Source organism: Triturus cristatus, chromosome 2_2 (assembly GCF_964204655.1).
Source record: "Triturus cristatus chromosome 2_2, aTriCri1.1, whole genome shotgun sequence".
In the NCBI taxonomy this organism is placed as follows: Eukaryota; Metazoa; Chordata; class Amphibia; order Caudata; family Salamandridae; genus Triturus; species Triturus cristatus.
In genome coordinates this window covers 1,192,373,311-1,192,397,064 of record NC_140582.1, presented here as the reverse complement: position 1 = coordinate 1,192,397,064, position 23,754 = coordinate 1,192,373,311, and the positions used below count along the sequence as shown (strand labels likewise).

Genomic DNA, 23,754 nt, shown 5'->3' with positions numbered 1-23,754 from the left:
CAAAATGGAGTCATTGGAGCTGTGATCTAGGGTTCCTATTGTCTTTTTTCACTAGTGATGAATTGGTTTGAAGTGTTTCATGAAACAATTTTTCTCCATCCAGGTTTGTTATTTTAAGTGCACAACACATCAAAGATAATTTGAATTTTCATCTTTTTTTAAATGCTATTTCGTAGGCCTTATCAGAGGCACCTTCAGCTGGCTATCAAAATCTATTGTCAGTATAACACAACACACACCACACACACATAACATAGCTCATAAAGAAATTGCCTTTGGGTCATCTCTTTCCAGCATTGACTTCTTTGGACAACCCCCCTTCAGGCACTGGCTTGAATGGAGAAGCCTACAACATTTTGCAGATGTGTATTGTTTCTTTCCGGCAGATTACGTTAAAGTGGGCTTATATATCATTATCTGGCTTTTATAGCATGACTTGGTTTACATTTAGTTTGCACAATATTCCATGTTTCATTCGCATGCCGCCATCTTGAAATGGCGCTTCAAACGTAAATGGGAATGTCTGCAGAGATAGCCTGCCCATCTCCGCCTCCGCCCTCCAGAGCGAAACAGCACTGACATGATGAGAGCGGTCTTTCTGAAAGGTGGAGCGAGCCTCGGTGCTCGGGCAGGGCTTTAAATATTAGACTTGTAAACATTAGCCCTTAAGGGCGTTAGGTCACAGCTCCGAAGGTCTGCACCAGGCCTCTGTCCTAGGAACACCCGCAGCACACAATCTGCTCACTCCACAGTTAGTTACTCACACGTTTGTAAGCAGCAAGCAGCAACCCACTGCAGGCACTTCTGGGTAGCAGCCATCTTTGATAGGGGCAAGAGTGCCACCAGGGACGGAGCCATCATTAAATGAGTGGGACAGCCGCTTGTTTAATATTGACTATCTGTCGCAGTAGCCCCCATCTCCCTGTGCCCCGTAGATAAAAAATAACAGCTGAGTACGAGTGAAGGCAGAGACTGAGCATGCTGCTGCCCTCCCCTCGGTGTATGTTAGGGGATGCAGGCCTGGAATGGGTATGGCAATGACTCACACGTGTGCTTCTTTCAGGCAGGCCTTCGATATTCCGCCCTGCGGCAACTCACACCGTGGTACCAGTGCATGGCATCCCACCAAATGCGAGCACGTCGAGCCCAGCTGGCGGGGAGAGCGAGGACGATGCTTCCACTAACGTCAGGGAAGGTAAGATGCGGGGCCTGGCTCAGGTTTCCTTTTGGTGATTTTGAGCCGTGAAGTAACTAAGATGCCTGTCTAGGATGCATGCGTAAACTGGTATCCTGCTATAGTGCCAATATCGGCAACAGTTATCACAAAGCACATAAGTACATAAGTACATAAATAAAACACACAACACTGTAATGTAAGTGGAGAAATATTGCTGCAGGTTTATTAGCATAACCAATATGCAAACAAGGTGGGTTATCTTACGGGCGATCCCAGGGCAGGCCAGCCCTATGCCGCCTGCCCGTCTGATAAGCCTAGAGTCACCATGGCAACGCCAACTGGTGTATACCAAATATTGGGAGGGTCCACCCCTCCCATCCGTGGACCACCAGTCCACTTGCTTCACACGCCCCCCCGTGATGGGTGGGCGGAGCATACATGGCAGCCCCCAGTTGCTCAGACCCACAACCGCCTTTCGGTTAACGGGGCGCCGTCGTTCTTCCAGGGGACACGCTAAAACATCCCTGGGTATCCTGGCTTAGCACCCCGCGGTGCTGCTGCATGCTGTACCCCTTGGTATGTGCAGACCCTGGATCGCCCTGTAACTCCCCCTGCAACACAAAGTAAAATTGTTAGAAAAACCTGCCCCCCCCTTTGTCCCTCCGGACGCCGGGTAAGCGGAGGGGCGGGCAAGGCGAACGAGCGGACAAGAGGACGAGGAGGGGGTGGAGACAGTATATGTACCCTTGTCTCCTCCCCCCCCCCTCGCCGGAAACAGCTACCTGTTGGGGTCTCCCCCGGACTAGCCCAGGGACTCGACCTCCCACCCCTGTGCCTTCCTGTGGCACTAAGGTGGCCGCCCTCCAAGGGGCGGGCCGCTGCGCAACCCCCCCCCCGGGCAGCCTTACACTGTCACTGCTACTCTTATGTTCCCTACCATTGCTGCTACACCCCACTCAAATATGCCATTAATGCTCCTCACCCCACCTCGACATCCCCGCCATCTGCTTTCCACATTTGTAGACAACTGTCCCATTTATGTTGCCTTCTGTAAAATATGGCAACATTTTTCTTTAAGGTTAAAATTCTATAAAAAACTTTTATTGCAAAAGAAGAAGTTAGGAAAGTGTCGATCTTTGAGAGTGAACAGCACTACCTATAGAGAAAAGGGTGGTGAGTGTTTCATGGATGAGTTAATTTGTTTTAATTGGGACCCTTATATTGCTTCTCTGCAAAAACCCATAGCTCTGACTCATTCAGTACTAAAAATGTACTGCCAGGCTGAATACTTTGATTTGGCAGAAACGTGTATTTATTTGCAGGTCTGCAATACTTGAACTAGGATGCTGTACTTGAAGTGTGCGTTTCAGAAACAAGGGAACCCAAATAGGATCGGCCAGGGACCTTGGGAACTAACTTATTACAAGAGACAGGACGTCACTTAATGGCGCAGAGTGCAAGAGCCCCCTTTTTTAATGGAGTTCAGGGGACGTATGGGGGTAACCGGGGGGGGGGGGGGGTGGGGGGGGGGGGGGAGAGTACCCTCTCGGTAAGCGGGCCCTCTACGCATGCGCACTCCTACGGGAGGGCGTAGCTAATTAATAAGGATCTGACACTGGTTAGTGACCTTGCCGTAGGCCCAAATAGGTACGCAGAAAGTAATTAATGTATGATTATGATCCAGATGTTAGATTCGGATAGGAAAAACTATGTATTAGAAATATGTTAAGGTTAGCCATCTGCTATCCGTGCATATGAATTGTAATCAAATGTCATGTTATGTTTCTGCGTAAATTGTGTAAATATTGTTTAATTCAATTTTATTTTGTTTTCATATTTTAATCAATGCGGCCGGGGATTGTACGACCCCCGCCTCCAAAGAACTCCCCTCTCATGTCCATCATTAGTAAATGTGGTTTATGCACAGGGCGGGGGAGGGGGAAGTTCGGTAGTCCCAGGCCATATCACTTATTACAAGAGACACTGGTCCATGAATTAGTACAAAATATATATACAATGAATATAGCCTCAATCAGTACTATATTTTAGCCCATATCCAGCCGGACAAGGGCGATTTTAATATGCAAAGAAATTGAAATTTAAATAGAGATGCAAGTCAAATAACAGTGGGTTACAAGCCTGTATCCGTGAACCCACATATCAGACAAACAAACAGAGTAGAAGGCGCAGGCAGTTTTTGGTTGTTTCTATAAGGAAATGCAAAGATGGAGAAACAACAATTTATAGGAAGGTCACCTTTACACAAATTATATATGCGAATCACTGTGTATAAGGTTGACAACTATGTCGACGGCGTTTCGATCCTTTACAGAAAGATACAGGATCATCATCAGGACTGTCAAATAAAGTGCCTGAAAACAATTGCCTGTGAATTACTGTATAGGAAATATACTGAGGCTGCTTACCACCTAATAGATGTGTACTTATATGACTATATTCAAAGTGCCTTTTTAGAGTTTTAGACCAGCATTTTTAGTGACAAACTATGCTTGTGTTAATTCTAAAGCTTGTGAATTTTGTGCAGTTCTGCCCACCATTACCAAAACTTTCCTGCTTCAAGACCTTATATGTTTCCTGCCTCCCTCCACTTCTCCATTTTCCCTCTTGACTCCTGCTCTCCCAGACATAGCTTGTAGATTAGAGAGCTGAACACACAGTACTCTCTTTTGTTATTTGTTGGACAACCACTTGTATGAGCCTGTAGGTGAACATAAGAGGCTGAGAAAAGCTCATGTGATCTCACTATCAGCCTTTAAAAGCCCTCCCCACCAGGGCGTTTCAGCCCTGGCATCGAGGCTAAGAGGACGAGGGCAACTTACCTGTATGGGCCTTTTCAGGACTGGTGGACCTAGAAACTGAAATGCTGTTCTTCGACTACTCACAAACCTCAACTAGGGCCCACCCATATTCACAAACATGCACACACACAGACCTTTAGCAGGACCAACCTACATCCACATACATGCGCGCACACTCACAAAAACACACACCTATCATTCAAGCAAAATTAATTCACTCCACCCATCACTCAGCCACCAAACACTATTCAGCTCTGCAAAATGCTTCTACATACTCCTCTACCCCTACATCCATACAAGGACCCCTTCACACATACACAAATCACAACTCTGCAAAACTACACTTCCCTAACCCTCACTGTACATGTCTATAATCCCCTCAAACACTCACTTTTTACACAAAATCCATCCACTACCATTTGCTTAGTCCAAACAATGTCAATAGTAGCCCCCTCAGCCCTCTATCATGTGTTATGCAGATTTATAGAGCACACTATCACCCTGGAGGGTATCCTGGCCAGAGGAGGTAGTTATAGTTAGGACCTTGTTTCTATGGGAAAAGCGTTTTTTTCTTGTGCCAATATCTTTGGCGTCATCTGACGAATCTTAATGAAATTTTCAAAACTAACACACCACTCAGTTAAGCTGCTGTGTTTAAAGTTTCGGGGTTATTCATCAAGCGGGGCTGAGAAAAATGTGGGGGTCCCAAAATGCTTTTTCTCCATGTTTATAGGAATCTTTTAAGGAAGCTACAGCCTGAACTACTAAACAGAATTACTCCAAATTTGGCAGAAAAGTAGCTCTTGGTCCAGTTGAACCCAGTCACAAAATGAAGGATGAAAAACATGAAAAAAAGGTAAAGGGTCAGGATTGAAACACCCTTACCCCTAGGCCTGCAGAAGGGGTCCCACAGGGACCCCCAGCGACAAAAATTATATTTTTTTAAATATATATTTTCGGCAGGATTCATGGTGGATCTGTGAATCCTGACAAATTTTTAATTTCCTTTAGTCCCCCTGGTGGGCCAGGTCCTGAGGGGAAATGATTAAAAGAGATACCGGGGCCTGCGTGGGCCCCCACAGCCCTGGGGACCACCACTTCCCTCAGGGCTCATACATTGAATGCGGGGGCTGCAGGTCCCCTGACTCAGCCCCAAGGACTGCCACCTCCCCACGGCTATGTATGTGAAATGCGAGGGTGCCACATGGCCCCCCTCTGCCCCGGGACCGCCACCTCCCTGGGGCTATGTTGGAGCATGCCCACACAGAGTCCTGGGGTGGACCACCCGGGGTTACTTTCCACTTTCCAAATGGGAGAGGGCCCACGCAGCCCCCCTACTGGATCTGTAAATGCCCCTGGGTACTGCCACCCCCCAAGGCTGACTCCAGTAATGTCCTGGGGTGCCCACCCCTGGGACATTGCAGTTTGATATGGGATGGTGGAAGCAGTGTTCCTGCCATCCCATAGCCGACAAAAGTGCTCGCTTTGAACAGTTTGCCCTCACATGTTCAAAGCAAGCACACTTTACTTTTTACCTTCAGGGAGCTGCATGTCAGCAGCTCCCTGGGGGTAAAAAGCCATGCTCCCCCATGGTCCCCAACTAGCTGGCAATGCCCCGGGAGATGGGGTCACCAGGACTCAAAATGGCATGGGTGGGGGGCAATGCCCCCTCCATTTTTATTCCAATTAAAAAACAAAATTGGTCAGGACCCGGGACCCAAAAAAATCAAGGGGAGGGGGGCCACACAGCCTCCCTTCCTAAAATACAAATATAAATCGTTAGCTGACACCTTTCCATAGGCCCCACCCCCTTTCTCTACTACTCTGCAAAAACACCTGGAGAAAGGGGGCATGGCCTGTGACCACTTCTCAGCAATCCAACAGTGTGGGGCTTACCGGAGGTAACAGTAGGCTTGTTGGACCCGAAGGACCCCTAGCAGCAAAGGGGACTTCATCCTCCAACCAAGAGCGCACCAGGAGGTGCGTTTTCAGACTGGTGGACAAAGGGGGTATGGTCTGCCATCAGAACTCAGCAATCTTACTGTGTGGGACTTACTGGAGTTAACAAGAGGGTAGTTGGCTCACAAGGACGTCCTTGGTGCCAAATTAAAGTTTACAGGGACGTTAGGGTTAGGAATTGGCAATTTAAAAACCTGTGAAATTCACTGAAAAAACACAGGTTTCAGGGCTGTTATAATTAGGAATTAGCATTAAAAAAACCTTGGAAATTTACTGAAAGAAACACAGGTTTCAGGGCCATTATTGTTAGGAATTAGAATTTTAAAAACTTAGAAATTCATGGCTAAAACACATGTTACAGGGACTTCATGGTTAGGTTGACATTTCACTTGTACAGAACCTGTGAAATGTAGCTGTTATAGTTAGCTGAGCTAACTATAACTCACGCCCCTGCAATTCACTGCTGATGACGCCACATATTATTTTACACATAACATGGTCAGTGACATCACTGATGACATCTCAAATTACATCACTGATATAATCACTGATGACATCATCCACATAATCTCTGACGCACCTACTGATACCCCAATATAACCTTTCATACACCCACTCTAAATTTCATTCTACCATTCTCAAAACCATAGACACACTAGTACCACTAAGTACATACCTATTCACTGATTCATAGGTCTACACACACATCCACACACTCACACATACAGCCACTCATATACCCAGTCACTCACCAATACAGCCTCTGATATATCCACTCATACACCCATACAGACATACACCGCTGCTCACCCATAGAGCTACTCACACACCTAGTCACTCATCCAAAGAGTCAATCACACTGCCACTTATTCACCTATACAGTTATACACACACCACCACACTTATTGACACAAGCATACACTCATCCATACAGCCACTCACAATCACTCGCTAACACATACAATCCCTTTTATACTCCAACACTCAAATATGCTGCCTTTCACATATGCAGTTACTAACCTATATACCACTGAGACATCCATTCACTCACTGAGACATCCATTCACTCACTGACACAGCCATATGCACGCTCACTCACCCATACAGACCCTCGCAGATGCACTCATGAACCCATACATCCAGTGAATCACCCACTCACACATCCATGCAGGGAGTCATACACCCTTCACCCAACCACACAGATACTCAAGCACCCATACAGATACTTAGACAACCAATCATCAACCCATGGAGACAATCATGTAGCTACTCACCAACCCATGCAGCTACTTACACACCAACAGACGAACTGATACAGACATTCACACAGAATGGTTACTCACCCATACATTCACTGAGACACATATAATCACTTTCTTGTACAGTCAGTCATGCACCCAATGAATCATCCATACAGACACTCATACACCCATTCATTATTCAATACACCTTGTTGTACATATATATAACGTTCTTAAACGTTTTAGAAACACTCACAGTCACTGTATTATGTCATCAGTGATGTCATTTGAGATGTCATCATTGATGTCATCCGTGATGTCACTGACCATGTCATGAGTGATGTAATATGCGATGTCATCAGCAGTGTATTGCGGGGGAGTGAGTTATAGTTAGCTCAGCTAACTATACCGGCTGAATTTCACAGGTTTTGTACAAGTAAAATGTCAGCCTAACTATAATGTTCTTGTAACCTGTGTTTTTTTCCGTCAGTATATATATATATATATAGATATATATATCTAGGTAGTTATAGTAAGGACCTAGTTTCTATAAAAAAATCTCCATGAAATTTTCCCCATAAAGTGTCCAACTGTTTATAGTTGTGCATGGAAAGTTTTCGGGTGAGCTGTCAAGCGGGGGCTGACAAAAAAAGAGGGATCAAAAAAGTGTGTTTACCATGTTAATTCCCATGGAGATTTCAAGCATGACAACAGCCCAAACCGCTGAACGGAATTACACCAAATTGGCAGCAAGCTAGATCTTGGTTTAGAAAGCCTAGGTTTTGTGATTTGGTGTAAATTCATTTAATAGTTTTTTGAGGTATTAAAGGGCAAACAAATTTTTATAGGGCTGCAGAATCTTCACAAATCCATCAATGCCGTGATTGGCTAGTCACACCCCGAGTAGAAATTTGCAGCCACCATTCTAGACATCTCAGAACTGTCCGCAGTAGCAAAAACTCTACCATAATATAGTACAAGGGGGCAGGGTAAAGGTTGCCTGACCCCATGGGTGCAATTTAAGCATCTGTGAGGGACCCCTGATGGGGTAGAAATGCCCCCAACCAAAATATTTTGCCACATGTACAATTTTACTGATCTACCGTGACATGCACGACTTTGTGGATGCGCTGTGATGTGTCACCACCATTTCATATATTAGGGAATGTTCACTGAGACACTGATGCACCCAGTCACAGACCCACTCTGACACTCATGCTCCCACTCAGGCACTGATGAACCCACTCTCAACCTACTCAGACACTCCCACACTCACTGACAGTCCCACCAAGACACTCATAAACCCACTCACAGACTCTCTCAGACACTCTCATACTCTCTCACGGACCAAACCAGACATGTATGCACCCTCTCACACATCCAGTCAGACACTTACACACTCCTTCAGAGACCCACTAAGACACTCTTAAATCCACTTGGACACTCTGCCAAATACCCACACACTGACTCAGACACACATACCCACACACAGACTCCCACTCAGACACACACACCCACTCACAGACCCTGGCAGATACTCATGCACACACATACATCCCCACTCAGAAACTCACACACCCACACAGACACTCATGCACCTATTCTAAAACCCACTCAGACACTCTCACACCCACTGCCAGAACCACACAGACACTCACACACCCACTCACAGACCCACTCAGACACTCTCACATTCACTCAAAGACCCACTCAAACATTCACATACCCTCTCACAGACCCACTCAGACACTCATGTACCACTAACAGACACATTCAGTCACTCGTGCATCAAGTCACACACCCGCTCAGACACTCATACACCCACCCACAAACCCACTCAGATAGTCTCAGAACCCACTCACAGGCCTACTCAGACACTCATGCATCCACTTAGACACTGATTCACTGCAGTTAGAAACTATAGAGTGTTAGAAATGGGGGTCTCTAGTTGGCAATTGCTGGCCACTGTCCAAGTAGGGACCCTTCTTCCTAAGTCAGAGTAAGAGGGCTACACCCTTAGATAACCCTTGCTCAACCCTGTGGTAATGTAGCACAAACAGTTAGGCTTATCTCAAAGGCAGTGTGTGAAGCATTTCTGACCATACACAGTAACACAGTGAAGAACACTACAAAGGGACACCACACAAGTAGTTATAAAAAATAAGTATCTTTATATATAGACCAATAACGATTAAAAGCCACAATACTGTAAAATAGGATTACTCTTGAAATGCTGCAAAAATAGTTCAAAGTGTGCAAAGAGGAGTCAGTTCAAAGCAGTGGTCTCTGCGACTCTTTTACTTACAAAGTACCTGGATTTCGTAGCAAAACAAACAAAATGACGCAAAGAAGCTGTAGCGATGATTTTCTGCACGCAAGGCCGCCGATGTGATGAATCCTTGCCGCGAGGGGGGAGACGAGGCGACGATCCTGTTGTGTGTGCGATCAGGTTGCGATGCGAAGAAATGGCGCTCCGCAAGGGAGCGACGATCCTGATGCGATGAAAATGGCGGACGCCCGGCGTCCGCGCAGTGATGTCGTGATGCAATGATCTCGATACGATGATCTTTGGAGTTAGCGAGCACTTGGCAGACCGCAAATGTGCGATGCGATGATCTTTGGAGTTAGCGAGCACTTGGCAGCCTGCAAACGTGCGATGTGATGATCTTTGGTTGCGAGCACTCAGTGGCAGCAGCGCGATGATTTTCTGGTGCGCTTTCAGCTGCGGCGGCTCGCATACATGTGTTAGCAGCGATTTCAGCACTCTCTTCTCTGTAGTAGAACTAGAGGTCCTGGGACTCAGAGGAGCCTCACCTGCAGATGGAAATCCTCACTGGGAGGAATCAGGAGGTTGGTGGTGAAGTCTGATGTGCCTGAGACTTCAGCAGGAGGCTAGCTCTCTCCTAGCCCTTGGGTGATTGCTTTAGCAAGATTAACAAAAGTTCTCTCAAAGTCCTTTTCCCTCTTCTTCCAAGTCCAATGGTAACCACTGCAGGCCAATCCAAGAATCAGCACACAAGCACAAGGATAGTCACCTCCTGCAGATTCCTTCAGTTACATGGTGTAGGAGAGTAGGGTCTGCAATCCTATTATCACCCAGATTTTTTGCTTTTGCTTCATTGGTTTACAACTTTCCCTGGCTGTGGGCCTGCCAATCAGACCCACAGCCTAGCTGTTCTCTCTCCAGATTAACACACATGTACATTAGGTGCATCCACTAATTGGAACTGGGCCGCCTTATCAGTCCCTGTATCAGCATACCACAGGTATCCAGGGCATCGGCGTACCCAGGGCCTACCAGGGGCCTCAGCATGTATTATGCCACCCCTGGATGGCCACCCAAATCTGACACAACTGGCTGCACGACAGCTGGGGCAAGGTGGTGTAATCACCCGTTGCTGTAGGTGTAGTATTCCTATACCTAACCCTAAAATGGACGCATGGATTCCTATCAGTCACTCCTATGGCAGGCCTTATCAATCCTGAAGGCAGAGTGCTGGGAATCATGTGAGATGGTGCTCTGGAGCGAGCTGAGCCCGTCGACGGCTTGCGGAACCAAGTCCTAATAGCTGTTCCATGGTGACGCGTGCCATCTACCTTAAAATGCATTATAATCCTCGCGGTTATTTGCTAACTATGGCATCGCATCACCCACACATGTCGAGTAAGGTGTTATACGAATTGGAATACGAACCCCTCGCCAATTCTGGCGACGGGGTTAGCATTCCACCCTTCTAGAGGGACACGACATGGAAGTAACCTTGAACCCCGGTTAAAGTTGACTCAAGCCTCAGCATCACAAAATGGATGCTGCCACCAGACACAAGTCTGACCTCCTGCTGCTGGGAGACCTTCCAGCGAGGGGAGCTTGGACAAAGGGTTTCATGTCGAGGGCGGTGTTAGCACCATCCCAGACAGGGTTTGTGTATCCCAGGTAGGCAGGGCTGAAAGGAAGGTGATTGCAAGTGGCACCCCGATGCTCACTGTGCATAGCCCGGCTCAAACCAGTTTCGGGGGCACCCCAGCCCCTGAGCTGGGGCGAAGCCGGACAAAGGATAGGGGTGTAACCACCCCCCTCCTGGTCCCACCCATAGGTAGGACCTAGTCACGGGGCAGCCCCTTTTCCTAGTATAAAGGTAGGAGCGAGTCCCCTTCCCAAATTGGATAATTCTGAATCTTGAACTACTTTCCACGAAAGGAACTCTTGACTTTTTCTGAAGACTCTCCCTTGTGGCTAAGGAGTAGCCACCCTGCACAAGCAGGCACCACCTAAGCGCTTGCGGTTTGCTGTACGTCTCTCCTACGGATCAAGACTGCCCAGCTCGACGAGACCCGGATTCCCCGCCATCTCTGACCTCTACCTACATCGTCAGCCCAGCTGAGATTTGTAGGTGTGACGAGACCTGCGGGACCGGCCATCTTCAGAACCTGCACAACGCTTATCTAGCACAACCACCGAGGGACCCTCGAGTGAGTGCACCTAGGGTTTGAGAAGCCCTAACCCTGAGTAGCTCCAGCACCGAAGCCTGCCTCCCCAGCATCCACGAGATCTGCGTGGGGGACCTTCTGCTCCTTGCTGCTCACCGCGTTGTCCGGCCACTCGCCGTCGGCTAGTGGCCCTCTTCACGACGCACCACGACAGTTTTTCAGAGCTGGTCTGGTTGCTCCAGACTGGTCCTTGCTCCCCTTCAACAGAGGAGTACCTCGGACCCTCCTGGTCCACTCCAGACGCCATCTTGACTCCCCCGCGTGGGCTTGCCTCTGCTAAGACCTGCTGCCCCACTCCTGGGCCCAGCATCATCGACAGCAGACACCTTCGTGGGACAGCTCGCCCTCCATCCTGGTCGCCGCCGCGCCTCCTGGTCCGAGGAACAGCCGAGTCCGACGTCGCCCACTCACCTGGTCGAGGTGACTTCATCCGGTACCTTCCTGGTGCCCACACGATCACTGGCTAGCGGTTGAGAACTGAGTCCCCTCTGCTTTCAGGTTTCCGTCATCACCGATCCAGGCTTGGATCTCGCTGAACATCGACACTGGTCGCCTGCCAGCAACTTCTTATTTCAGGCTCCCGAGACTACAACGAGGACTCCCGACATCTTGCTGAACCCCACGCAGCCGCAGCCTCTGGGCTAGGTAACTCGAGCATTTCGGTGCTCCATCGTAGGTTCACTCTACAAGTGTCCAGCTCCTTTTCCGTTTAGTCCAACTGATCGGATTCCTCCGGAATCAGTAACTTTAGACTCTCTAACCTCTCCCATTCCACTTGCAGTGTAAATGGTTTCGTGCCCTTCGGGCATTTGTGTAAATTGTGCAACTAGAAGTATTTTCCCAAGAGTTTTGTATTGTGCTTAGCTCCCTGACTCATAAAGAGCCAGGGTAGCCTTGTTATAAATAAATATCCTTTATTTTCATAACAACTTGTGTGGTGTCCTTTCACTTGGTGTTCAAGGGGTATGTGTGATGGTAAACAGCTGGCTTAACACGCCCTCTAGAGTTTAGCCTGAAGACTGCTCTTGTCCACGCTACTAGGATAGCTGGTCTACAAGGTTGACTTACAACCAATCATCAATAAGGGTCGTTTGGAATGATACACAGTGATCACTAGAATAGTGAGCACTACATATCAGGCCAACTTCTCACATTGGTGAGCAGCGGTTGGGATTTGAGCTTGTTGTTGTTTTACCACACACGTATCCTAAGAATATCAAGTTGAAAGATCACATAAGTACCCAGGTACATATAACTTAACTTAGAATACTCGGAGTTCTACTGAACCAGCTGTTATAGTGAAACAGGGACTAGCACACCCTGACTATAACTCTTAGCAAGGGATCAGTAGGGAAACACATAGTGTAGGTAGGTGCATCACTTACACCTCACTAGAAAGCATGTCGGTCCGCGGAGAGTCTGCAGAGACTCCCTTAGTGGTCATTGACCCTCCACAGGTCATGTCACGATATGCAGCTCTTAGCTTCACGGAGATGAGACAACTGTGTGCCTCCAGGAAGTTAAAACAGGGTTCTAACCCTACCGTCCCATTCCTGATAGGTCTCTTAGAGACTTATGATGCTAGAAGGGCTCTTAACGTAGGCCCCTCTAACCCAGATGGGAGCATGCCCCCCTTAGAGGGAACCCTTGGTGACCCAGACCTCGGCCTCCATACAGAGGAGGAAGAGGAGGAATTATCAGGAGACGAGGCAGACAAAGGTCCAGTAGTAGTCGGCAGGCTCACGAGGACCAACTTAAGCAGGCATGAGAATGGAACTGGGGGAGCCCCGGGCCCACGCTCAAGCAGGCTTAACCTTGGGAACGGACGAGCTAGGTCTCTCTCGAAAGGCTCTAACAGATCTGTTCGAACACATGTCTCTCAGGCATCTTCTCAGAGAGGAATGACGTCCCCTCAGAGAAGGGAGCACGAAACGAAGATGAGGGAAGTCAATCTGAGGATCGAGCGGGAAGAACTTGCCCTCGCCAAAGAAAGACTTGCCTTGGCCCTTGAGTGGGTTAGACCCCACTGGTGGCAGCATTCTCATTAGAGAGAAAGACAGGGGTATAGACACTAGACACCTGAGTAAAATAGTGCCCCCCTTTAAACAAGTGGACGACATCCACAAGTGGATAACTGCTTTGGAGAGGGCCTGCACTGTCCAGTGCGTCCCCCCAAGTCAGTGGGCAGCTATACTGTGGCTCTCCTTTGAAGGTAAAGGACGGGACAAGCTCCTCACTACGAGAGCTGAGGATGCTAACAACTACCAAGTCCTGAAAAATACACTGATTGATGGGTTCGGCTTAACCACTGAGCAGTACAGGTTGCTGTTCAGAGACACCCAGAAAATTCAGTCTCAGGATTGGACTGACTTTGTCGATTGTGCCACTAAGGCTTTGAAGGCTGGTTGCTGGGTAGCAAGGTTACTGATTACACAGGATTGTACAATCTTATCATGAGAGAACAGATTTTAAACAACTGTCAGAACCAATTGTTGCATCAGCACCTTGTCGACTCGGAGCTGACCTCTCCCCAAGAATTGGGAAAGAAGGCAGACAGATGGGTCAGAACAAGGGTCAAGCAGAACCAGACTCAGAACCAGGGTGGTCAGAAGAAAGCAGACCAAAAGGGTAGTAACAAGAACGAACAAAATGACCAGAAGTCTTCGACAGGTCCCCAACAAACCAAAGAGGGTGGGGGTCAGGCTTCACAGAAGAAGAAGACTCAAGAAGGCCAGTCAAAAAGGTGGTGCCAATACTGTAAAAGTAAGACTCACTGGTTTAGTGAGTGCACCAAGAAAGGAGGGCAAACTCCTGCCACTGCAGCCCCTAAGGCACCTGCACCCCCTAGTACAGTCAGCAGTGGTAGTGCGCCTCCCAAGGCATTAGTTGGGTTAACCTTGGTAACTGAGGGGTGTGACGACTTAGTTGTCACGCTCACTCAGGCCGTCCTTGTCTGTACAGGGGATATGGATATGTCCCCTGATGCCAGTCCCAATACTTTGGGCAAATACAGGCAGACGCCTTTGATCAATGGAAAAGTGGCTCAGGCCTACAGGGACACTTGTGCCAGTGTCACCATGGTGACACCTAACTTTGTGGACCCTGGACAGATCATGCTAGGTACCGATTACCTAGTGACCAATGCCAGCAATGTTACTACCAATCACAGTATGGCAGTTGTTGATTTCTCCTGGGGAGGGGTAAGTGGCCCAAAGAAAGTTGTGGTTAGTTCAGACCTCCCCGTAGAATGTCTGTTGGGCAATGATTTGGAAACGTCACAATGGTCAGAAGTGGAGCAGAGGACTCACATGGAAATGTTAGGCTTGCCAGCACATGTCCTTGCTGTGACCAGGTCACAGGCCAAAAGATGCCCCACTGAACAGGTGCTGGATCCTGGAAGAACGGACCAGACACCATCCAAGAAAAGGAGCAGTAAGGGTAAGGCCTCGCCTTCCCCCTTGCCCCAGGTCGTGGATCAAGTCTCTGAGGAGGCTGACCTTAACGAACTGAGGGAAACTGAGCCAAAAGAGCTTGAACCTAGTCAGGTTGAGTTTCTGGGCTCAGGGGGACCCTCTAGGGAAGACCTGGGGAAGGCACAGTTAGACTGCCCCTCACTTGAACCCCTCAGACAGCAGGCTGCTGCTGAGGCTGCAGGGAACGCCACAGGTACCCACAAAGTGTACTGGGACAATGGACTCCTGTACTCCGAGGCAAGAGACCCCAAGCCTGGCGCGACCAGGAGGCTGGTCATCCCCTTGTCTCTGAGAGGTTTCCTTCTTACCTTGGCCCACGAGATTCCCCTTGCAGGTCACTTAGGCCAGAATAAGACTTGGGACAGAATTGTTCCACACTTTCACTGGCTCCACATGTCCGAAGATACGAAGGAGTTTTGTCGCTCCTGTGTCACTTGCCAAGCTAGTGGCAAGTCAGGTGGCACGACAAAGGCCCCCCTCATACCACTGCCGGTGGTGGGGGTACCCTTTGAATGAGTGGGGATCGACATTGTCGGACCAATGGATCCCCAGACAGCATCAGGGCACAAGTTTATACTGGTGGTGGTGGACCACGCCACCAGGTATCCTGAAGCTATTCCCCTTAGGACCACTACAGCACCTGTTGTGGCACGAGCCCTAGTTGGAGTGTTCTCCAGAGTGGGCTTCCCTAAGGAGGTTGTCTCTGACAGAGGTACAAACTTCATGTCGGGATATCTGACTGCCATGTGGAAAGAGTGTGGTGTCAACTATAAGTTCACCACACCCTATCACCCACAATGCAATGGGCTTGTTGAGAGATTCAACAGGACCCTGAAAGGGATGATTCATGGACTACCGGAAAAGCTTTGGCGGAGATGGGATGTCCTGATACCCTGCCTCTTGTTCGCCTACAGAGAGGTCCCGCAGAAGGGGGTTGGCTACAGCCCTTTTGAGCTTCTGTTCGGACATCCTGTAAGGGGACCCCTTTGTTTGGTAAAGGAAGGATGGGAGAGACCTCTCAAAAAGCCGGCATCAAACATTGTGGACTATGTGCTCGGTCTCCGCTCGCGGATGGCTGAGTACATGGAAAAGGCATCTAAAAACCTTGAGGCGAGCCAAGAATTACAGAAAGCTTGGCACGACCAAAAGGCTGTCCTGACTGTGTATCAGCCTGGACAGAAGGTGTGGGTGCTCGAGCCAGTGGCCCCAGCAGCACTCAAAGACAAATGGTCTGGGCCCCACACGATCATTGAGCAAAAGGGAGAGGTCACCTACTTGGTAGACCTGGGAACTCCCCGGAGCCCCCACAGGGTGCTCCATGTAAACAGGCTCAAGGCATATGTCGACAGGGAGGGCATAGGCTTGCTCATGGCCACAGATGAGCGACAGGAGGAGGAGAGTGACCCTCTCCCGGACCTGCTCTCTCAGAACCCTGACGATGGGTCAGTAGATGGTGTTGTCTTTTGTGGCAGCCTCTCTGGACATCAACAAAAGGATTGTAAACAGGTTCTTCAATCCTTCCGACATATGTTCTCTCTGACACCCAGTCAGACCAATTGGTGTACCCATGAGGTCGACACTGGGGACAGTCTGCCCGTAAAGAGTAAAATCTATCGACAGCCTGATCATGTCAGAGACTGCATCAAGACAGAGGTGCAGAAAATGTTGGAGCTGGGAGTCATTGAGCCCTCGGACAGCCCCTGGGCTAGTCCAGTAGTTCTCGTGCCAAAACCTCACACCCAGGGCGGTAAGAAAGAAATTAGGTTTTGCGTAGACTACAGAGGCCTCAATGCAGTCACTAAGACTGACGCCCACCCAATACCAAGAGCAGATGAACTTATAGACCGGTTGGCTTTGGCCAACTACTTAAGTACATTTGACCTGACAGCTGGGTATTGGCAAATCAGGTTAGCTGAGGAGGCCAAGCCCAAAACCGCATTTTCTACCCCGGGTGGGCATTATCAGTTCGTGGTAATGCCCTTTGGTTTGAAAAATGCACCTGCCACCTTCCAAAGGCTGGTGAATCAAGTTCTCACTGGGTTGGACGACTTCTGTGCGGCGTATCTGGACGATATCGCTGTCTTTAGCTCCACCTGGGAGGATCACCTGGTCCACCTGAGGAAAGTGTTAGAGGCTCTGCAAAAGGCAGGCCTCACTATCAAGGCCACTAAGTGCCAGATAGGGCAGACACAGGTTGTATACCTGGGCCACCTTATAGGTGGAGGCCAGGTTCAGCCATTGGAGAGCAAGATACAGGCCATCCAGGACTGGGCTCCTCCAACCACCCAGACTCAGGTTCGAGCTTTCTTGGGCCTGACTGGTTATTACCGGAAATTTGTCAGAAATTATGGATCGATTGTGACCCCGCTAAACGATCTGACAAGTAAAAAGATGCCAAAAAAAGTTCAGTGGACAGCAAGCTGTCAAAAGGCATTCGATGACCTAAAGCAGGCCATGTGCACAGCACCTATCCTAAAGAGTCCAGACTACTCCAAAACATTCATTGTCCAAACAGACGCTTCGGAGTTGGGTGTGGGAGCTGTTCTATCTCAGCTGAATTTTGATGGTCATGACCAGCCCATAGCTTTTATTAGCAGGAGGCTGACCCCCAGAGAGAAGAATTGGTCAGCTATTGAGAGGGAGGCCTTTGCTGTGGTTTGGGCCCTGAAGAAGTTGAGGCCATACTTGTTTGGCACTCACTTCAAGATTCAGACCGACCATAAGCCCCTCTTGTGGCTAAATCAAATGAAGGGTGAAAACCCCAAACTACTTAGGTGGTCCATTTCCCTACAGGGGATGGACTTCACAGTGGAGCATAGACCTGGCACTGATCATGGCAATGCAGACGGGCTCTCCAGGTATTTCCACTTAGAGCAAGAAGACTCACCTGGTCAAGGTTAGCTTATTGTCCCAAAGTTTGGGGGGGGGTCATGTAGGAGAGTAGGGTCTGCAATCCTATGATCACCCAGATTTTTTGCTTTTGCTTCATTGGTTTACGACTTTCCCTGGCTGTGGGCCTGCCAATCAGACCCACAGCCTAGCTGTTCTCTCTCCAGATTAACACACATGTACATTAGGTGCATCCACTAATTGGAACTGGGCCGCCTTATCAGTCCCTGTATCAGCATACCACAGGTATCCAGGGCATCGGCGTACCCAGGGCCTACCAGGGGCCGCAGCATGTATTATGCCACCCCTGGATGGCCACCCAAATCTGACACAACTGGCTGCACAACAGCTGGGGCAAGGTGGTGTAATCACCCGTTGCTGTAGGTGTAGTATTCCTATACCTAACCCTAAAATGGACGCATGGATTCCTATCAGTCACTCCTATGGCAGGCCTTATCAATCCTGAAGGCAGAGTGCTGGGAATCATGTGAGATGGTGCTCTGGAGCGAGCTGAGCCCGTCGACGGCTTGCGGAACCAAGTCCTAATAGCTGTTCCATGGTGACGCGTGCCATCTACCTTAAAATGCATTATAATCCTCGCGGTTATTTGCTAACTATGGCATCGCATCACCCACACATGTCGAGTAAGGTGTCATACGAATTGGAATACGAACCCCTCGCCAATTCTGGCGACAGGGTTAGCATTCCACCCTTCTAGAGGGACACGACATGGAAGTAACCTTGAACCCCGGTTAAAGTTGACTCAAGCCTCAGCATCACAAAATGGATGCTGCCACCAGACACAAGTCTGACCTCCTGCTGCTGGGAGACCTTCCAGCGAGGGGAGCTTGGACAAAGGGTTTCCTGTCGAGGGCGGTGTTAGCACCATCCCAGACAGGGTTTGTGTATCCCAGGTAGGCAGGGCTGAAAGGAAGGTGATTGCAAGTGGCACCCCGATGCTCACTGTGCATAGCCCGGCTCAAACCAGTTTCGGGGGCACCCCAGCCCCTGAGCTGGGGCGAAGCCGGACAAAGGATAGGGGTGTAACCACCCCCCTCCTGGTCCCACCCATAGGTAGGAACTAGTCACGGGCCAGCCCCTTTTCCTAGTATAAAGGTAGGAGCGAGTCCCCTTCCCAAATTGGATAATTCTGAATCTTGAACTACTTTCCACGAAAGGAACTCTTGACTTTTTCTGAAGACTCTCCCTTGTGGCTAAGGAGTAGCCACCCTGCACCAGCAGGCACCACCTAAGCGCTTTCGGTTTGCTGTACGTCTCTCCTACGGATCAAGACTGCCCAGCTCGACGAGACCCGGATTCCCCGCCATCTCTGACCTCTACCTACATCGTCAGCCCAGCTGAGATTCGTAGGTGTGACGAGACCTGCGGGACCGGCCATCTTCAGAACCTGCACGACGCTTATCTACAACAACCACCGAGGGACCCTCGAGTGAGTGCACCTAGGGTTTGAGAAGCCCTAACCCTGAGTAGCTCCAGCACCGAAGCCTGCCTCCCCAGCATCCACGAGATCTGCGTGGGGGCCCTTCTGCTCCTTGCTGCTCACCTCGTTGTCCAGCCACTCGCCGTCGGCAAGTGGCCCTCTTCACGACGCACCACGACAGTTTTTCATCGCTGGTCTGGTTGCTCCAGACTGGTCCTTGCTCCCCTTCAACAGAGGAGTACCTCGGACCCTCCTGGTCCACTCCAGACGCCATCTTGACTCCCCCGCGAGGGCTTGCCTCTGCTAAGACCTGCTGCCCCACTCCTGGGCCCAGCATCATCGACAGCAGACACCTTCGTGGGACAGCTCGCCCTCCATCCTGGTCGCCGCCGCACCTCCTGGTCCGAGGAACAGCCGAGTCCGACGTCGCCCACTCACCTGGTCGAGGTGACTTCATCCGGTACCTTCCTGGTGCCCACACGATCGCTGGCTAGCGGTTGAGAACTGAGTCCCCTCTGCTTTCAGGTTTCCGTCATCACCGATCCAGGCTTGGATCTCGCTGAACATCGACACTGGTCGCCTGCCAGCAACTTCTTATTTCAGGCTCCCGAGACTACAACGAGGACTCCCGACATCTTGCTGAACCCCACGCAGCCGCAGCCTCTGGGCTAGGTAACTCGAGCATTTCGGTGCTCCATCGTAGGTTCACTCTACAAGTGTCCAGCTCCTTTTCCGTTTAGTCCAACTGATCGGATTCCTCCGGAATCAGTAACTTTAGACTCTCTAACCTCTCCCATTCCACTTGCAGTGTAAATGGTTTTGTGCCCTTCGGGCATTTGTGTAAATTGTGCAACTAGAAGTATTTTCCCAAGAGTTTTGTATTGTGCTTAGCTCCCTGACTCATAAAGAGCCAGGGTAGCCTTGTTATAAATAAATATCCTTTATTTTCATAACTTGTGTGGTGTCCTTTCACTTGGTGTTCAAGGGGTATATGTGATGGTAAACAGCTGGCTTAACACACCCTCTAGAGTTTAGCCTGAAGACTGCTCTTGTCCACGCTACTAGGATAGCTGGTCTACAAGGTTGACTTACAACCAATCATCAATAAGGGTCGTTTGGAATGATACACAGTGATCACTAGAATAGTGAGCACTACATATCAGGCCAACTTCTCACACATGGACAGAGATTGGTCTTGATATCCAGCAGCAATACAAAATGTAGGGGTTTGGGCACAGGTATTTATCCCCAAAAGTCTTTGTTCTAAAGAGTCACAAGTCACTGAACCCAGCCATAACCAGTTCTGCTCAGTTCTGCAGCACTTTGTTTACCAGGCTGCATCCTTCCTTTCAGAGAGAGGGGGTCTGCCATTAGACGCACAGTAGGAGGTGGAGCCAGCATTCACCTTGCCAGGCACAGCCCTATTCAGGTCAAGGAGCTACCTCTCCCCATACTCTAAATGCAGATCTCTCTATTCAACCCAGATCTGACTCAGCATGCCCTGTCCCTCCAAAACCAGATAGCCAATACACATAACAGCGGAGCACACTGGAAGGCTTAGGCAAGAAAATACCTACTTTCTAAAAGTGGTATTTTCAAACACAGAATAGAAAAATAAACTTTACTAAAAGATGTATTTTAATATTCTGAGCTCAGGCATACTAAATTCGTTTTTCTACCATGTTCCTTGGGTCAGTTAGGATTATAGAATGTAATAGTCAAACTGCCCATTCTGGCCTATGGAGAACAGGTAGCCTTAGAGTAGTGAAAAACGAAATTGGGTGTAATTCACTACCAGGACATGCCACACATACCAAGGCATGTCCTACCTTACACATACAATGCATCCTAAAATAGGGGTGACTTATATGATGCCAAGGGAAGGTTCAGGGGCTGGGAAGTGTGGGCACTTCACAGCCAAGGTAGCAGTTCTGGACTGCGCACAGACTCTGAGGCAGGTCTGAGGTACACTTTACAATCTGCTTCTGTGGGTGGCGCAAACCAGTGCTGCAGGCCCACCAGCAGCATTTGGTTTACCAGCCCTGGGTACACAGGCCACGCTACTAGGGACTAACAGGTAAACCAAATAAACCAATCATGGATATACAAATTCACATGTCATATTTACACAGGGAGCGTTCGTGCTGTGGCACTGAATGGCAGTGGCACAGCGCCCAGAGCATCTAACACCAGCAAGAACAGAGGAGACAACAGCGAAAAATGGAAGGGAGACCCACGCCAATGGTGCCAGGTCTAACAGAGTATTTGTATTCACAGCTTTTCTCTTAGTGCCACGGGGAGGGGATCCAAGAACCCATAGAATCATTTTTTTAAACTTGTTTAACTACATTTACAATAACAGTAAAACATTTAAATAAAGTACATTTGAAATTCATTCTTAAATAGGAAAATATTATTGTATTACAATTTGCACTAAAAAATCTAAAAATTTACTGAAAAATATCAAACTTTACAGGGATGTTACAGTTTGAAAATCGAGTTTAAACAACCTTTGAAAATTACAAGAAAAAATAAAAGTTACAGAGACATTAAAGTTAGGAGATACAATTTTAAAAACCTTAAAAATTCATTAAAAAACAAAGGTTACAGCTAGGAAATGACATTGAACAACTTTAGAAATGTATTGAAAAAAACAAAGGTTACAAACAGTGACATTATTGTTAGGAAATAGCATTAAAAAATCTTAGAACTTGTACAAAACCATAGAAATTCAGCAGTTATGGTTATCTGGGCTAACTATAAATTATGCCCTTCAATGCACTGCTTCTGTCTTCACATACTATATCACTCATGACATGGTCAGTGGCATTACTGATGACATCACTGATTGCATCTCAAATAACATCACTTATGTCATCATCAACAGAATCACTTGCATACCCACTAACTCCCCCATACAGTCTCTCAAACATCCACTCAGACACACACAATCACTAACGTACCCATTCACAGACCCATACAACACCTCACACAACCACTCACTCATCCATAGAACCACATACACACCTACTCAATCAACCATTCTCGCACCCATGCAGCTACTCATACAACTACTCACTCACTCACCCATATAGCTATTCAACCATTCAGCCACTCACACACCTACTCTTATGCCACCACAATGCACTGCTTATGAGCTCACATATTGCATCACTCATGACATGGTCAGTGATATCACTAATGACATCTCAATTATATAGTCCGCAGTGCCATTCACATATCCACTCACACTTCCAATCACTTACATACCCACTCACACACTCATAGAGCCTCTCACACACCCACTCACTGACCCATAGAGCCACTCACACACCCACTCAGTTACCTATACAGCCACTTACACAGCCACTCACTTACCTAAACAACTACTCCCACACTCACTCACCCATATAGTCACACACACAGCCACTCACTCACCCATGCATTCACTTACACACATACATATATACCTATACAATCACCCACACACCCACTCACACACTCACTTATATACCCATAGACTCACTGAGACACTTACTCACACACTCATACAACCACTTATATACCCACTCACATACCTACACAGTTACCCAAACACCAAGTCACACTCCAATACAACTACTTACATATGTACTCACACACTAATATACAATAGATACTCATGTTCATACATCCATACAACCACTAACACACCCATACAACCATTCACGTATTTACCCACATACCCATACAACTGACAGTCACTCACACAGCCCAAAAAAACACTAAGCCACCCATTCAAAGACATATGCAGCCACTCAAACACCCACTGACAGACCTATAAAGCCACTCACAAACTCACTTACACAACCTCACAGCCATTTGTATAACCAGTCACACACACATACAGCCATTACGACACCCACTGGATTATTTGACTAAAATAGCAGGTCGAATAATTTTAGAATGTCTACATGTATGGGCAGAGGATAATAAAGTCCTATCTGATATTCAATATGGTTTTCGTGAGGGCCTCGGACGATAGAACAGAACTTAAATTTAGCCATCTTTGTTTGGAAATATACACGGGCGAAGGAGGGTAGGCTGTTTTTAGCATTTGTGGATCTCACCGTGGCCTTCTATTCCGTGAGGAATGACAGGCTCTGGGAGATCCTTGAGGAGATAGGGGTGGATGTTCAAATTATCTACTTTCTTAGGCGCCTATAAAGTGAAGCCAAGGAGCGAGTTCGATACGGCTTGAATGGTAATTGCACTGCACCTTTCCCAA

The 23,754-nt window shown here is 48.3% G+C and overlaps 1 protein-coding gene across 1 annotated transcript in view; it reads left to right on the top strand.

The window, feature by feature from the left end:
• Positions 1-23,754, top strand: part of LOC146863362 (uncharacterized) — a 164,976-nt gene that overhangs the window by 2,866 nt on the left and 138,356 nt on the right. Inside the window, exon 2 of the mRNA XM_085642797.1 lies at positions 1,064-1,195. Within this exon, the coding sequence (XP_085498923.1) occupies positions 1,064-1,195 (132 nt within the window). The remainder of the gene's footprint in view (positions 1-1,063; positions 1,196-23,754) is intronic.